The sequence below is a fragment of the Scyliorhinus canicula genome, chromosome 29 (genome assembly GCF_902713615.1).
Source record: "Scyliorhinus canicula chromosome 29, sScyCan1.1, whole genome shotgun sequence".
Taxonomy (NCBI): domain Eukaryota; kingdom Metazoa; phylum Chordata; class Chondrichthyes; order Carcharhiniformes; family Scyliorhinidae; genus Scyliorhinus; species Scyliorhinus canicula.
The window spans coordinates 4,545,460-4,562,010 of record NC_052174.1 but is presented as its reverse complement, the minus strand read 5'-3'; the positions used below and the strand labels follow the sequence as shown (position 1 = coordinate 4,562,010).

The 16,551-nt window shown below is 54.2% G+C and overlaps 1 protein-coding gene across 1 annotated transcript in view; it reads left to right on the top strand.

Moving 5' to 3' along the window:
- Positions 1–4,908: 4,908 nt before the first annotated feature.
- The window catches only part of LOC119958363 (phospholipase D1-like), a 57,524-nt gene continuing 45,881 nt past the window's right edge, over positions 4,909–16,551 (top strand). Inside the window, exons 1-3 of the mRNA XM_038786830.1 lie at positions 4,909–5,057; positions 13,190–13,339; positions 14,530–14,613. Coding sequence (XP_038642758.1) covers positions 4,939–5,057; positions 13,190–13,339; positions 14,530–14,613 — 353 coding nt within the window. The 5' untranslated portion in view covers positions 4,909–4,938. The remainder of the gene's footprint in view (positions 5,058–13,189; positions 13,340–14,529; positions 14,614–16,551) is intronic.

Sequence of the window (16,551 nt, the reverse complement as noted above, 5' to 3'; positions counted from 1 at the left end):
CGGGGTTTATGGCAGTCTGTGCCAGCGGGGGGGGGGGGTTTAAGTCAGTCGGTGCCAGCGGGCGGGGGGGGGGGGGGGGTTTAAGGCAGTCTGTGCCAGCGGGGGGAGGGGGGTTTAAGGCAGACTGTGCCAGTGTGTGGGGGGGGGGGTTTAAGCAGGTCTGTGCCAGCGGGGGGGGGGGGGGGTAAAAGGCCGACTGTGCCAGCGGGGGGGGGGTATAAAAGGCACTGTGCCAGCGGGGGGGGGGGTAAAAGGCACTGTGCCAGCGGGGGGAAGGGGTTTATGGCAGTCTGTGCCAGTGGGGGGGGGGGGGGGTTTAAGTCAGTCCGGTGCCAGCGGGCGGGGGGGGGGAGGCTTAAGGCAGTCTGTGCCAGCGGGGGGAGGGGGTTTAAGGCAGTCTGTTCCAGCGGGGGGGGGGGGGTTTAAGGCAGTCTGTGCCAGCGGGGGGGGGGGGGGTATAAAGGCAGTCTGTGCCAGCGGGGGGGAGGGGGTTTTATGGCAGTCTGTGCCAGCGGGGGGGGGGGGGTTTACGGCAGTCTGTGCCAGCGGGGGGGGGGGGGGGTTAAGGCAGTCGGTGCCAGCGGGCGGGGGGGGGGGGGTTTAAGGCAGACTGTGCCAGTGTGTGGGGGGGGGGGTTTAAGGCAGTCTGTGCCAGCGGGGGGGGGGGGGGGTTAAAAGGCAGCCTGTGCCAGCGGGGGGGGGGGGGGGGTAAAAGGCAGCCTGTGCCAGCGGGGGGGGGGGGGGGGGTAAAAGGCACTGTGCCAGCGGGGGGAAGGGGTTTATGGCAGTCTGTGCCAGTGGGGGGGGGGGGGGTTTTAAGTCAGTCGGTGCCAGCGGGCGGGGGGGGGGAGGCTTTAAGGCAGTCTGTGCCAACGTGTGGGGGGGGTTTAAGGCAGTCTGTGCCAGTGGGGGGGGGGGGTAAAAGGCAGTCTGTGCCAGCGGGGGGGGGGGGGTAAAAGGCAGTCTGTGCCAGCGGGGGGGGGGGGTTTATGGCAGTCTGTGCCAGCGGGGGGGGAGGGGTGAGGGGTTTATGGCAGTCTGTGCCAGCGGGGGGGGGGGGGGTTTATGGCAGTCTGTGCCAGCGGGGGGAGGGGGTTTATGGCAGTCTGTGCCGGGGGGGGGGGGGGGGGGGGTATAAGGCAGTCTGTGCCAGCGGGGGGGGGGGCGGGGGTTTAAGGCAGTCTGTGCCAGCGGGGGGGGGGGGGGGTGAGGGGTTTATGGCAGTCTGTGCCAGCGGGGGGGGGGGGAGGGGGTTTAAGGCAGTCTGTGCCAGCGGGGGGGGTGAGGGGTTTATGGCAGTCTGTGCCAGCGGGGGGGGTGGGGAGGGGGTTTAAGGCAGTCTGTGCCAGCGGGCGGGGGTTTAAGGCAGTCTGTGCCAGCGGGGGCGGGGGGGGGTTTACAGCAGTTTGCGCCGGGGGGGGGGGGGGGTTTACAGCAGTTTGCGCCGGGGGGGGGGGGGGGTTTACAGCAGTTTGCGCCGGGGGGGTAAGAGGGTTTAAGGCAGTTTGCGCCAGCGTAGGGTTGGTTTTAAAGCAGCCTATCCAGCTTTATCCCATTGGGAGGTTCGCTCCGCAGCGGAATCCATTCCCACTAGTTCTAGCTCAAAATCAGTATTTATACATTGCATCCCCAATACAATATCAGGCCCTTTGGCCCACCTACTCATGGCTGGTGCTCCTGCTCCACACCACCCTCCCCACCTCCTCTCACTCTATCAGCAAATCCGCCTATTCCTCTTCTCCTCTTCTGTTCATCCAGTTTCCCCCCCCCCCCCCTCATAAATGACCTCGATCGCACGCCATGGGAGCAACTCCCACATTCTCCCCACTCCCCTGTGGGAGCGAGTCCCACATTCTCCCCACTCCCCTGTGGGAGCGAGTCCCACATTCCCCCACTCCCCTGTGGGAGCGAGTCCCACATTCCCCCCACTCCCCTGTGGGAGGGAGTCCCACATTCTCCCCACTCCCCTGTGGGAGGGAGTCCCACATTCTCCCCACTCCCTGTGGGAGCGAGTCCCACATTCTCCCCACTCCCCTGTGGGAGCGAGTCCCACATTCCCCCACTCCCCTGTGGGAGCGAGTCCCACATTCCCCCACTCCCCTGTGGGAGCGAGTCCCACGTTCTTCCCACTCACTGTGGGAGCGAGTCCCACATTCTCCCCAATCCCCTGTGAGAGCGAGTCCCACATTCTCCCCACTCCCTGTGGCAGCGAGTCCCACATTCTCCCCACTCCCCTGTGGGAGCGAGTCCCACATTCTCCCCACTCCCTGTGGCAGCGAGTCCCACATTCTCCCCACTCCCCTGTGGGAGCGAGCCCCACATTCTCCTCCACTCTCCTGTGGGAGTGAGTCCCACATTCTCCCCACTCCATGTGGGAGCGTGTCCCACATTCTTCCCAATTCCTGTGGGAGTGAGTCCCACATTCTCCCCACTCCCCTGTGGGAGTGAGTCCCACATTCTCCCCACTCCCCTGTGGGAGCGAGTCCCACATTCTCCCCACTCCTCTGTGGGAGCGAGCCCCACATTCTCCTCCACTCTCCTGTGGGAGTGAGTCCCACATTCTCCCCACTCCATGTGGGAGCGTGTCCCACATTCTTCCCAATTCCTGTGGGAGCGAGTCCCACATTCTCCCCACTCCCCTGTGGGAGTGAGTCCCACATTCTCCCCACTCCCCTGTGGGAGCGAGTCCCACATTCTCCTCCACTCCCCTTTGGGAGTGAGTCCCACATTCTCCCCACTCCCCTGTGGGAGCGAGTCCCACATTCTCCTCCACTCCCCTGTGGGAGTGAGTCCCACATTCCCCCCACTCCATGTGGGAGCATGTCCCACATTCTTCCCAATTCCTGTGGGAGTGAGTCCCACATTCTCCCCAATCCCCTGTGGGAGCGAGTCCCACATTCTCCCCACTCCCCTGTGGGAGCGAGTCCCACGTTCTCCCCACTCCCTGTGGGAGCGAGTCCCACATTCTCCCCACTCCCTGTGGGAGCGAGTCCCACATTCTCCCCACTCCCTGTGGGAGCGAGTCCCACATTCTCCCCACTCCCTGTGGGAGCGAGTCCCACATTCTCCCCACTCCCCTGTGGGAGCGAGTCCCACATTCTCCCCACTCCCCGCGGGAGCGAGTCCCACATTCTCCCCACTCCCCTGTGGGAGCGAGTCCCACATTCTCCCCACTCCCCTGTGGGAGCGAGTCCCACATTCTCCCCACTCCCACTGTGGGAGCGAGTCCCACATTCTCCCCACTCCCCTGTGGGAGCGAGTCCCACATACTCCCCGTGGGAACCAGTCCCACATTCTCCCCACTCCCCATGGGAGTGAGTCTTTTGTGTGAAAGATTTTCTCTTAAATTTTGCTCTTCGGAGTTAATACAATCATGGGATACAGCGCAGAAAGAGGCCATTTGGCCCATAGAGTCTGCACTGACCCTCTGAACCTGCACTTTACCTATCCCGGTAAACCCATCTAATCTGCACATACTTGGAGTGCCGGAGGAAACCCACGCAGACACGGGGAGAACGTGCAGACTCCGCACAGACAGTCGCCCGAGGCCGAAGTTGAGCCCGGGTCCCTGGCGCTGAGGGGCAGTGGTGCGAACCCACTGTGCCACTCAATAATCAGACTCTGCCCCCTCGACCCAATCTCTCCAACCAAGGACACCATTTCTCTCTGTCACCCCCACCATGTGTTCCCCTTCATATCCTGAAAAGTTTGGTCGAATCAATCCCTTAACTTTTTAAATTCCAATGGATCACGGTGCCCGAGTTGGGCAACGTTGTTTTTTGCCCGTCCCGTGCCCAATATGGACTGTTCTTTTTGTATTTTGCCAGCATGTTGCTCAGAGTTGAACCCTCGGCGCAATTTGGCATTGTATGCAAATGTTGAAAGTAATCTAATTGTACAGTGTGATTGTAACAATTCCCAAGTTGAACAGCTGTCCCGGCAATTGGTCCCTGTGGAGAGGGACGTCCCATCGCTCCTAGCTGAGTCGGTGAATTGCTTAAGTTTCCCGTTATCTCTTCTCTGCTCATTTTTATTGGGTTTTTAAGTAAATTCGCATTTCAAGCAAAGAACATCGCAGCACAGGAACAGGCCCTTCAGCCCTCCCAGCCTGTACCAGTCATGATACCAACCTTTTGCCAAAACCCTCAGCCCTTCCTTGTGCCGTACCCCTCTATACCCACCCTATCCGTGTGTTTGTCAAGATGCCTTTTGCAGAGCCAGAGCTTAGCTCCACCCACATTCTGACATCACTGCAGCCACTTGAGCAGACAAACATTTTTTAAAGCGACATTCTCATGACATGGGGTAGACCATTTTGGTCAGAGATGAGGAGAAATTTCTTCACCCAGAGAGTGCGGTGAGTCTGTGGAATTTGTTACCACAGGAAATGGTTGAGGCCAAAACATTGTGTTTCAAGAACATAGAACATTACAGCACCGTACAGGCCCTTCGGCCCTCGATGTTGCGCCGACCTGTGAAACCCCTCTAAGGCCCATCTACACTATTCCCTTATCATCCATATGCCTATCCAATATCCAATTGCCCTTAGTGTTGGGTGGGGTTACTGGGTTATGGGGATAGGGTGGAGGTGTTAACCTTGGGTAGGGTGCTCTTTCTAGGAGCCGGTGCAGACTCGATGGGCCGAATGGCCTCCTTCTGCACTGTAAATTCTATGATTCTATGATTTGAATGCGTTTAGAGCAGTTAGATATAGCACTTGTGGGGAAGGGGATCGAAGGTGGAATTCGGTTATTGAGTTTGATGATCAGCCGTGATCACAATAAATGGCGGAGCAGGCTGGAAGGGCTGAATGGCCTCCTTCTGCTCCGATTTTCTACTCTCCTCCACTTGGAGCCTTCCGACAAGGTTCGAATGTTTTGGCTTTGACTTGTCCTATTTTCCAGGTGGATTGTCATTAAGGATTCCTTCCTGCTCTACATGAGACCTTCCAATGGGGTTATCTCCTTCGTGTTGCTGTTTGACAAGGGGTTCAACGTGCAAGTTGGTAGCAAGGACACAGGCGCCAAGTATGGCGTGATGATCGAAAATCTGTCCAGGTGCGACCTTTTGTCTTCTCGTTCTGCGGCATCACATCACTTTTCGGGATGTGAGGATTCCGACCGAGAATCCCAAACTATATTTTTTTTTGCAAAATTACGTGGATAGGAAACTTCACCCCTGGAGTTAAGACTCTGACAAATAGGTATCTTTTATGGTAAAGCACACCGAATAACCACATTAACAAGAAATAGCTTCACAATTATCAGTTAAACAGTTCTTGGACCAAAGGAAAAATCTATGCCCACTACTAACTCCAATTAAGCAACCCAATGTAGTTCAAATGCCACTTATAAATAAAGTTATCAATACAGGTTTACTTTCTTTAGCTGCACGGAGAGTTTTGGAGAGAGTGCCTTTCGAGAGCAGATTCAGTACTCTTCTGCGCAACCAAGCAACATTAGGGCAGAACGGTGGCCTAGTGGTTAGCACAGCTGCCTCACGGCACTGAGGTTCCAGGTTCGATCCAGGCTCTGGGTCACTGTCCGTGTGGAGTTTGCACATTCTCCACGTGTCTGCGTGGATTTCGCCCCCACAACCCAAAAACGTGCAGAGTAGGTGGATTGGCCACGCTAAATTGACCCTCTATTGGAAAAAATAATTGGGTAATCTAAATTTAAAAAAAATCTAGCAACATTAGGCAAAACTGCTGTTCAACTAATAATCCTGTAACCCACCTAAAACTGCAGACAGACCTGGCTCCTCCCATTAATTACATCATCTGTATCCCACTCGGCTCCGTGATCTGCTTAGCTATGACTGAACACCACTTCCCCCCATAAATTATCTACACTCCAGGGAATCTCCCAACAATCAAAACACAAATCCATGAGCTCTTTATCTGTAACCAAAGAAGTGGTTATAATCAATAATAACGACTCCTTGGCAGATGCACAGGGCACAACTTAACACCTCATTAAGGGCCGGGTACCCCTTGGCCTGATCCCTGGCAGTGCCGATGTGCCTGGTAGCAGAGGGAGCCACCCTGCCCAGCGCCCAGCCACCCAGGGCCTCTGATGACCTGGGGCAGCCCCCAGGTGCCGTTCCACCCGGTCCACCTTGGGTGTCCCCAGGAGTGACCGTTTAATCGAGGGCTTTGCGAGACTCCGGGCCGGACATATTTAAGTGAGGCTGACTGCACGATGAAATATGCAAATCGCGATCCAGATCGCGACGTCCCGCCAGATCTCGTTAAATCTCGGGGAGGCATCCCGTGAGTCGCAAATCGCAGGCGAGGCCTTCCGCAAGATTTAACAACCTCGACGTGTGGCCAAGTCATGTGCGGCGAGGCTGTTTCGATCGGACCCAAGGCCTCGGGGCCTTAACCGAGGTTCGATAATAATACAGCAGCAAATATCTATCTTAACCCAGGAACAGAACTGGAACCGATATCTCATGTATAACAATGTCTGCATTCAATCGCGAGCAGTGGGAATAGGAAATTGGAGAGGCCATTCTACCCCTCACTTCTGCCCCGCTATTCGACACGGCCACTCGGCATCCGAACCCCTCGTAAACCCATCCGGTTTCCCCGAAATACCCGACAAAAATAATCTGCCGGAATTAACCGTTTAATTCGGAACGTGCACGGACTGACAACCGGCCGTGGAAAAGACAGGATAACGCCTCTTTCCCCCCCCCCCCCCAGCCAAACAAAGCCACAAAGCTAACAGCAAGAACCACCAGATGAAGGAAAGAAATAAAGCAATACGACACCCATAGAACATAGAACAGTACAGCACAGAACAGGCCCTTCGGCCGTCAATGTTGTGCCGAGCCATGATCACCCTACTCAAACCCACGTATCCACCCTATACCCGTAACCCAACAACCCCCCCTTAATCTTACTTTTATTAGGACACTACGGGCAATTTAGCATGGCCAATCCACCTAACCCGCACATCTTTGGACTATGGGAGGAAACCGGAGCACCCGGAGGAAACCCACGCACACAGGGGGAGGACGTGCAGACTCCACACAGACAGTGACCCAGCCGTGAATCGAACCTGGGACCCTGGAGCTGTGAAGCATTTATGCTAACCACCATGCTACCCTGCTGCCCCTAGGACGCAGGACGAAAGATGGGACCAAGATGGCGCCCGACTATCAACAGGGGGGGGAGGGGTCGGGGAGCAAGGATAGGGGGTGCGTGTAAAATTCTTACATAGCAAACGTCATACTCTGTAAATATTAGGTGCTTTACACGTCAAATTGTCAAACTGTTAAAATTGGAAAATGCCGGACGTCACAGTGGCGCAGTGGTTAGCACTGCTGCCTCACGCCGCCGAGGACCCGGGTTCGATCCCGGCCCTGGGTCACTGTCCGTGTGGCGTTTGCACATTCTCCCCGTGTCTGCTTGGGTCTCACCCCCACAACCCAAAGATGTGCAGGTTCGGTGGATTGGTAATGCTAAATTACTCCTTTAATTGGAACAAAATGAATTGGGTCCGCTAAAATTTGAAAGCAAATTGGGAAACGCCACTTAAAATATATGTTTTTTTTTAAATCGGGTCCATTCGTCCCCTTGAACCTGCTCCCCCGTTCCGTGGCTGCTCTGATTGTCACCTCGACCCCACATTCCTGCCGATCCCCCCTCGATGACCTTTCACCCGATAACCTTTCACCTCTATAACCTTTCACACCGATAACCTTTCACCCCCCCCCCCCCTCGATCGTCAAGAATCTATCCAGCTCTGCCTTAAAAATATTCAAGATACTGCTTCCGCCGCCTTTTGAGGGTTCCAGAGACTCTCCGCCCTCGAGTGAAAATATTTCTTCTCATCTCCATTTTAAACGGGCGACCGCCCCCCCCCCCCCCATTTTTAAATAAAGACCCCCCCCCCCAAGTTCTAGGTTCTCCCAGAAGAGGAAACGTCCTCTGCACATCCCCCCCCCCCCCCCGGGGTCGGGATTTTGTGCTTCGAGTTGCCTCGTGTTCATGTGAGCCCCAACCTGTGGTTACGTTCAGTCTTGTCGCTCCAAGACACCTTCCCTTTCCCGCATTATCCTCTTATCCCGACAATCCAAAAATCTTGTTGATCCCAGTCTGGAATATTCCCATCGACTGAGCATCCGCAGTCCTCTGGGGTCGGGTTTCCAGTGCTACACTCCTGCCCACAATGAAGACGTTTTCCCTCACCTCCACAACAAATTAGTTGGCCACCTCGCCCATCGGGGCCCTCCAATGCAGAAGGAGGCCATCCGGCCCATCGAGGCCACACTCGCCCTCCGAAAGAGCACCCTACCTCGGCTCGCCCTATCCCGTAACCCCAACTAACCTTGCACGTCTTTGGACTATGGGAGGAAACCGGAGCACCCGGAGGAAACCCACGCGCACATGGGGGAGAACGTGCAGACTCCCCACAGACAGTGTGGAAAGGGTGGAGGGCAGGACCAATTAAATGACAAAATGGATGATAGTGATGGATAAAGTAAAGAAACAAAACATGGGTCCAGAGGAGGTGTGAATGGCGGAGTGTAGAGGAGGTGGGAATGGCAGAGTGTAGAGGAGGTGGGAATGGCAGAGTGTAGAGGAGGTGGGAATGGCAGAGTGTAGAGGAGGTGGGAATGGCAGAGTGTAGAGGAGGTGGGAATGGCAGAGTGTAGAGGAGGTGTGAATGGCAGAGTGTAGAGGAGGTGGGAATGGCGGAGAGTAGAGGAGGTGCTAATGGCAGAGTGTAGAGGAGGTGTGAGTGGCAGAGTGTAGAGGAGGTGTGAATGGCGGAGAGTAGAGGAGGTGTGAATGGCAGAGTGTAGAGGAGGTGTGAATGGCGGAGAGTAGAGGAGGTGTGAATGGCAGAGTGTAGAGAAAGTGGGAATGGCGGAGAGTAGAGGAGGTGTGAATGGCAGAGTGTAGAGGAGGTGTGAATGGCAGAGTGTAGAGAAAGTGGGAATGGCGGAGTGTAGAGGAGGTGTGAATGGCAGAGAGTAGAGGAGGTGTGAATGGCAGAGTGTGGAGGAGGTGTGAATGGCAGAGTGTAGAGGAGGTGTGAATGGCAGAGTGTAGAGGAGGTGTGAATGGCGGAGTGTAGAGGAGGTGCGAATGGCGGAGTGTAGAGGAGGTGCGAATGGCGGAGTGTAGAGGAGGTGTGAATGGCAGAGTTTAGAGGAGGTGTGAATGGCAGAGTGTAGAGGAGGTGCGCATGGCAGTGTGTAGAGGAGGTATGAATGGCAAGAGTGTAGAGGAGGTGGGAATGGCGGAGTGTAGAGGAGGTGGGAATGGCAGAGTGTAGAGGAGGTGGGAATGGCAGTGTGTAGAGGAGGTGTGAGTGGCGGAGTGTAGAGGAGGTGTGAGTGGCGGAGTGTAGAGGAGGTGTGAGTGGCGGAGTGTAGAGGAGGTGTGAGTGGCGGAGTGTAGAGGAGGTGTGAGTGGCGGAGTGTAGAGGAGGTGTGAGTGGCGGAGTGTAGAGGAGGTGTGAGTGGCGGAGTGTAGAGGAGGTGTGAGTGGCGGAGTGTAGAGGAGGTGTGAATGGCAGGGTGTAGAGGAGATGTGAGTGGCGGAGAGTAGAGGAGGTGTGAATGGCAGAGTGTAGAGGAGGTGTGAATGGCAGAGTGTAGAGGAGGTGTGAATGGCAGTGTGTAGAGGAGGTGCGAATTGCCGAGTGTGGAGAAGAGGGAGCGATGTGCAGGGCACGAACAGCAATGGCAGCATCATTACCAGCAGTTACAGTCACAATAAATGAGCGTGACAATTGCAATTGTTGACCTCCGTATTGAAGCCTGCAAACTGCCTCACTGAAAGATGAGGCGCAGTTCCTTAAACCTCATCAGGACAGAAAGGATAGGGTGATAATGGGGCAGAAAACTGAGGTAATGATCGCAGGACATGGTTTCCGAGGTTAAACCCCACAGGGACCTGATACCGTTAACCCCACAGGGACCTGATACGGTCAACCCCACAGGGACCTGGTACCGTCAACCCCACAGGGACCTGATACCGTCAACCCCACAGGGACCTGATACGGTCAACCCCACAGGGACCTGATACCGTCAACCCCACAGGGACCTGATACCGTCAACCCCACAGGGACCTGATACCGTCAACCCCACAGGGACCTGATACCGTCAACCCCACAGGGACCTGATACGGTCAACCCCACAGGGACCTGATACGGTCAACCCCACAGGGACCTGATACGGTCAACCCCACAGGGACCTGATACGGTCAACCCCACAGGGACCTGATACGGTCAACCCCACAGGGACCTGATACGGTCAACCCCACAGGGACCTGATACGGTCAACCCCACAGGGACCTGATACGGTCAACCCCACAGGGACCTGATACGGTCAGCCCCACAGGGACCTGATACGGTCAGCCCCACAGGGACCTGATACGGTCAGCCCCACAGGGACCTGATACGGTCAGCCCCACAGGGACCTGATACGGTCAGCCCCACAGGGACCTGATACGGTCAGCCCCACAGGGACCTGATACGGTCAGCCCCACAGGGACCTGATACGGTCAGCCCCACAGGGACCTGATACGGTCAACCCCACAGGGACCTGATACGGTCAACCCCACAGGGACCTGATACCGTCAACCCCACAGGGACCTGATACCGTCAACCCCACAGGAGGGTCACTGTTGACGTTTGGCCGACATATGACAGTTGACCATCACTCCCAGTCACAGGTTCTTCCCTGCATTTGTCTAGCACCCTCTGTTGCGGTGTCGGAGCTGACCCCCAATTTATATTAGGAAACGGGACGAGAAACCACCAACAATTTTTCGATTAGCTAACTGAGAGGATGGGCTACTTAACCCCAGGAATAATTCCACTGACAAATTTTGATTTATTTTTGTATGAAAATAAACTTTATTATTAACCCAGGATTTGCCCCATTGTCATCCAAGGGGGAAACTGCTTTTTGATTAACAGTTAAACAGTTCTTACGAAAGAATAAAGTAAGGTGTCTGAGTTCGCTTTCCGTCTATTTCTGAAATTTCAATTCCGCAAAATCCACACACACAACAGATCAAACGCCACTTATGAATAAAGTTCACACTCAGTGGCTTACAGGTTTATTCGTAGAGTCCTTGGGTGAGAAGCTTTCAGAAGTAAGTCTGGGAAACGCACCTCCTTTTCTCAGAACGCGGAGAGAACTCTCAGAAATGAAACTTTAAAGCAGGCACAGGGCAGGGCTGAAAAAGAAACTCAAAAACAGACCCAGGGCAGGGCTGAAAAAGAAGCTAAAAAACAGACCCAGGGCAGGGCTGAAAACAAAACTAAAAAATAGACCCAGGGCAGGGCTGAAAAAGAAACTAAAAAAATAGACGCAGCCCCTCCCGTGACTGATGTCACAGCCTGCCGAGCTGTTAACCCCTTAATCACAGCTTTCGCAGACAGATACCTTAACCTAAGTAATTTTGATAACATTCCGGGAATGGGCATACAAAACAATATCTATTTTTTAAAAACCTCCGACATTCATCGCTCTCAATGTAGTAAAATGTCCCAATTCCCTTGACAACGGGTTCGAAAACCGGGGTGAGAAGGAGCAGAATTAGGCCATTCAGCCCATCAAGTCTGCTCCACCATTCGATCATGGCTGATCCCATCCTGGCCCCCGCCATTCTCCGTTACCCTTCACCCCATCACCAGTTAAAAATCTGTCTCACCCCTCCTTAAGTTTACTCACTGTCCCAGCATCCTCCGCTCTCTGGGGTAGCGAATCCCACAGATTCACAATCCTTTGGGAGCAGTAGTTTCCCCTCAAATCTGTTTTAAATTTGCTCCCTCTTATTCTGTGACCTCTTGTTCTATATTGGCCCCCGCAAGAGGCAACATCCGCTCCACGTCTGCTTCATCCATACCTTTTATCATCTTGTACACCTCAATTTCATCTCCCCTCATTCTTCTAAACTCGAGAGAGTATCGGCCTAAACTGTTCAATCTCTCCTCACATGACAAACCATCTCTGGGATCCACCTCCTCTGAACTGCCTCCAATGCCACTACATCGTTCCTCAAATAAGGGGAACATAACTGTGCTCAATACTCCAGGTGGGGTCTGACCAATGCCTTGTACAGCTGCAGCAACCCTTCCTTACCCTTTGTACTCAATTCCTTCAGCTATGAATGCCAACATTCCGTTCGCTTTCTTTATCTCCTGCTGTACCTGCACGCTTGTTTTCTGCGACTCATGCACAAGGACACCCAGATCCCTCTGCATTGGAGCTCCCCGTCGTCTCTCCCCATCTAGATAATAAGTTGCCTTCCCATTCTTCCGACCAAAATGGATGACCTCACACTTATCTCGGTTAAACTGCACCTGCCGCATTTTGGCCCACTCTCCAAACTTGATCTATGTCCATCTCTGTCCCTGTGACACTTGGATGCGTTTCATTTGTGGCAATCTGTCGATCTCCCTCTTGACCGTACTTTTTAACTTCAAATCTATTGGGGGGGGGGGGGGGGGGGGAGGGGGGATAGAAGTTGGGAGGTCAGGCTAGAGTGTGTTAGAATTTGTGTCGAAGGAAACGGAAGCTCCTGAACGCGATATAGCCGACAACCTCAGCATTGAGGTCAATGGCTGAAACTTGGCACGTCTCCTTCAATGATTGACTAGCCTTTTTAAGCGTGTATGTTGCGCGGTTTTCCCAAGAAAGGGCAAGACATCTGAATCCAAGATCTTTCTACTGAATGTTTAGAAGTAACAGGCGGCACGGTGGTTAGCGCCGCTGCCTCACAGCGCCAACACCCGGGTTCAATTCCGGCCTCTGGTGACTGTCTGTGTGTGGAGTCTCCCCGTGTCTGCGTGGGTCTCCTCCGGGTGCTCCGGTTTCCTCCCACAGTCCGAAGATGTGCAGGTTAGGTGGATTGGCCGTGATCAATGTGCGGGCCTACGGGGGGAGGGCGAGGGAATGAGCCTAGGTAGGGCGTTCGTTCGGATGGTCAGTGTAGACGATGGTCCGAATGGCACTGTAGGGATTCTGTGATGCTACAAACACCAGCACGGAGGGGATGGGCCGAAAGGGCTGTTGGTGTGCACTGCATCCTGTGTGGGTTACGAGTCAGGTCCACTCTCTTGAGGTCCAAGAAACGTTCAACAGTATTTTAATGATCATTAGTCCAATAAAAGCTCCTCGTCTCCGTCTAACATTGTTCCTTTGCTTTGTTATCTCCCAGGACTCTGATCATTAAATGCAGCAGCTACAGGCAAGCATGTTGGTGGAAACAGGAAATAACTAATCTGGCTGAGAGGCACGGTCAGGATTTCCTCATGGAACATCGCTTCGATTCCTTCGTCCCTGCTCGTCAAGATATCCAGGCCCAATGGTAACTATCGAACACCCAGCCTCCCCTAACCAGTCGTCACTTGTCACCAGCGGCCCCCAGGCAACAACCAACATGGTGAACATCCAACACAGTCTCCCTTGTCAGTGTCGGATAAATATTGACCCAGTTAAACGGGAGTGCCCCTTTAAGAAATCTTTTTTTAAAATCACATGGTTTCAGTGATGTCATAGTGTGGGTGGAGCTGGTCTGTGGCCCTGGGAGTTTTTAACTTTCGCTTTGAGTTTTAGACTGGGTTTGAACTGCACAGGTTGAAAGGAGTGTTTCTCGATCTTCACTTTAATAGCTGTTTCCAGTCTAATTGGTAACTTAAAAGAGATAATTGCTTTCCGGAAATAATTCATACCCACTGTTTGAAAAGGGGGACAGAGTATCAATAAGAGTCTTGTATCAGTAAGAATGCCGTGTGCTGGGCCACGCCTTTCAAAAAGGGTTTCTTGTTGTACTTGGATTTTGTTATTGAATTGGAACAGTTAAAGGGGAATTCATTAAGAGTTATACATAGATTACTGCAGCTGTGTTGGGGTATTTATGTTTGTAATTGATAAAAATTCTTACTGTGTGTGTGTTTATACAAATGTTAACTAAATTCATAGAATAAAGTTTGTTTTTTTTGATTGAAAGAAATCTGTTGAATAACACCTGCAAGGCAGCCTCTAGTGTCCATCGTCACCAAAATCAATTAACAGTTGTAGGTCAGGCACTTCATAATATACTTGGGAGTTTTCTAATCCCTGGCTAATAACACTAGAGAGAGCCCTTCAAAACCCTGGCCTCAGCAGCTTTTGGATCAATCGGAAGCGGGGCAGGACGGGCAAAGAGGTTGGCTTCACGTCCGAGAGTCTGCACCGCCGGCAGTGCGGCACTCCCATCGGACCCGGAAATGCCAAAGCCTGCGATTGGGCCTCTTGCGTCGGAGGGGCGGGGCCTCGGACCCTTGACCCTGTGACCCGGAGGCGGGGCTGAGCTCCCAGCTTTGGGGGGGGGGGGGGGGGGGGGGGGGCCTTAACAGATCTCGGTGAGCACCTTTTTCGGGGGAGGGGAGAGGAGTTTGACTATCTCGGCTGGAAGCCGGGATGTTTCCCCCCCCCCCCTCGCGGCAGCACCCTGGATTCTCCAGGGGACTTTGACGTCTGACCCTCACGTTGGTCTCTCTCTCTCTCGCTCTGCAGGTTTGTGAATGGCGGAGCTTATTTCTCGGCCCTCGCAGACGCGCTGGAGAAAGCGAAGGAAGAGATCTTCATTGCTGATTGGTGGTGAGTCAAACCTCGTGGGCGATCTTCAAACAGATAATCACACCGGGCAGAGGGAAGCCATTCAGCCCATCGGCCAGCCCGAGGAATCCCAGTTACCCTTTCTACTTCCACCTCCCTGCTCCAGGCCCACAGCCCTGTATCTTACAGGACTTACGGTGCAGATCCAGGTACTTTTTAAAAGAGGTGGGGGGGTCTCGGCCTCCACCACCAACTCGGGCAGCGAATTCCAGACTCCCACTACCCTCTGCGTAAGAACGTTCTTCCTCCCGTCCCCTCGCCATCTTCTGCCACTGAGCTTGAACTGGTGACCCCTGCCTTTTGACCTCTCTACCAGGGGAAACATGCTCCTCCTGTCCACTCTACCTCTCCCCCTCACAATTCTGTCCACCTCTCTCGGGTTACCCCCCCCCCCCCCCCCCCCCCCCCCCCCCCCCGAGCCTTCTCTGTTCCAAGGAAACCCCCCCCCCCTCCCCTCCAACCTCTCCACTCTCTCCTGATAGCTGCCACCTTCCAGGAAATCTTCTCGGCCCCCTCTCCAGGGCAATTCCGTCTGATACATGTCCCCGTTCTGGTCCCTTTGCCAATTATCTTGCAATCTGTCACCTCTGCTCCTCAACCCTGCCGCCATACAGAACGTACAGTGCAGAAGGAGGCCGTTCGGCCCATCGAGTCTGCACCGACCCACTGAAGCCCCTCACTTCCAGCCTATCCCCGTAACCCACCTAACCTTTTGGGTCACGAAGGGCAATTTATCCAGGCCAATCCACCCAACCTGCACGTCTTTGGACTGTGGGAGGAAACCGGAGCACCCGGAGGAAACCCACGCACACACGGGGAGGATGTGCAGACTCCACACAGACAGTGACCCAGCCGGGAATCGAACCCGGGACCCTGGCGCTGTGAAGCCACAGTGCTAACTGCTTGTGCTACCGTGCTGCCCATGATGACAACCTCTGCCCCTCTGTTCTGTCCAGACCCCTCACCGTGTTCCTCTCGACCCCCGGCTACTCCGAGGAAAACAGTGCCTGTGAACTTATTCCTGGGATCGCTGGCGTCCGTCATTCCTGCACTCTCTCAAAAAGCTTCCAAAAGCCTCCAGGGAGTGTGGTCTTCCTCTGCACTCGACATTGCTTCAAGATAAGAAGATAAAAGTGCAAATTAAGATTCCCCCCTTTTTTGAAGCCTTTGTGACTTTCGCTGTCTTGGTCCCATGTTAATGCCATCGAATCATAGAATCCCTACTGTGCAGAGGGAGGCCATTCGGCCCAGCAAGTCTGCACCGACCCTTCAAAAGAGTACGCTACCTAGGCCCATGCCCCCACCCTATCTCCGTAACCCCCCCCTAACCTTTTGGACACTAAGAAGCGGCAACTTGAGGCAGCACGATAGCACAAGTGGACAGCACCGTGACTTCCCAGCGCCAGGTTCGATTCCCGGCTTGGGTCACTGTCTGTGCGGAGTCTCCCCGTTCTCCCCGTGTCTGCGTGGGTTCCCTCCGGGTGCTCCGATTTCCTCCCACAGTCCAAATAGGGCTGATTTAGCTCACTGGGCTAAATCGCTGGCTTTTAAAGCAGACCAAGCAGGCCAGCAGCACGGTTCGATTCCCGTACCAGCCTCCCCAGACAGGCGCCGGAATGTGGCGACTAGGGGCTTTTCACAGTAACTTCATTGAAGCCTACTCGTGACAATAAGCCATTTTCATTTTTTTCATTTTCAAGATGGGCAGGTTAGGTGGATTGGCCGTGATAAATTGCCCCTTAGTGTCCAAAAACGTTAGGAGGAGTTATTGGGTTACGGGGATAGGGTGGAAGTGAGGGCTTAAGTGGGTTGGTGCAGACTCGATGGGCCGAATGGCCTCCTTCTGCACTGTATGTTCTATGGTTATCACGGCCAATCCACCCAACCTGCACATCATTGGTCAGTGGGAGGAAACCGGAG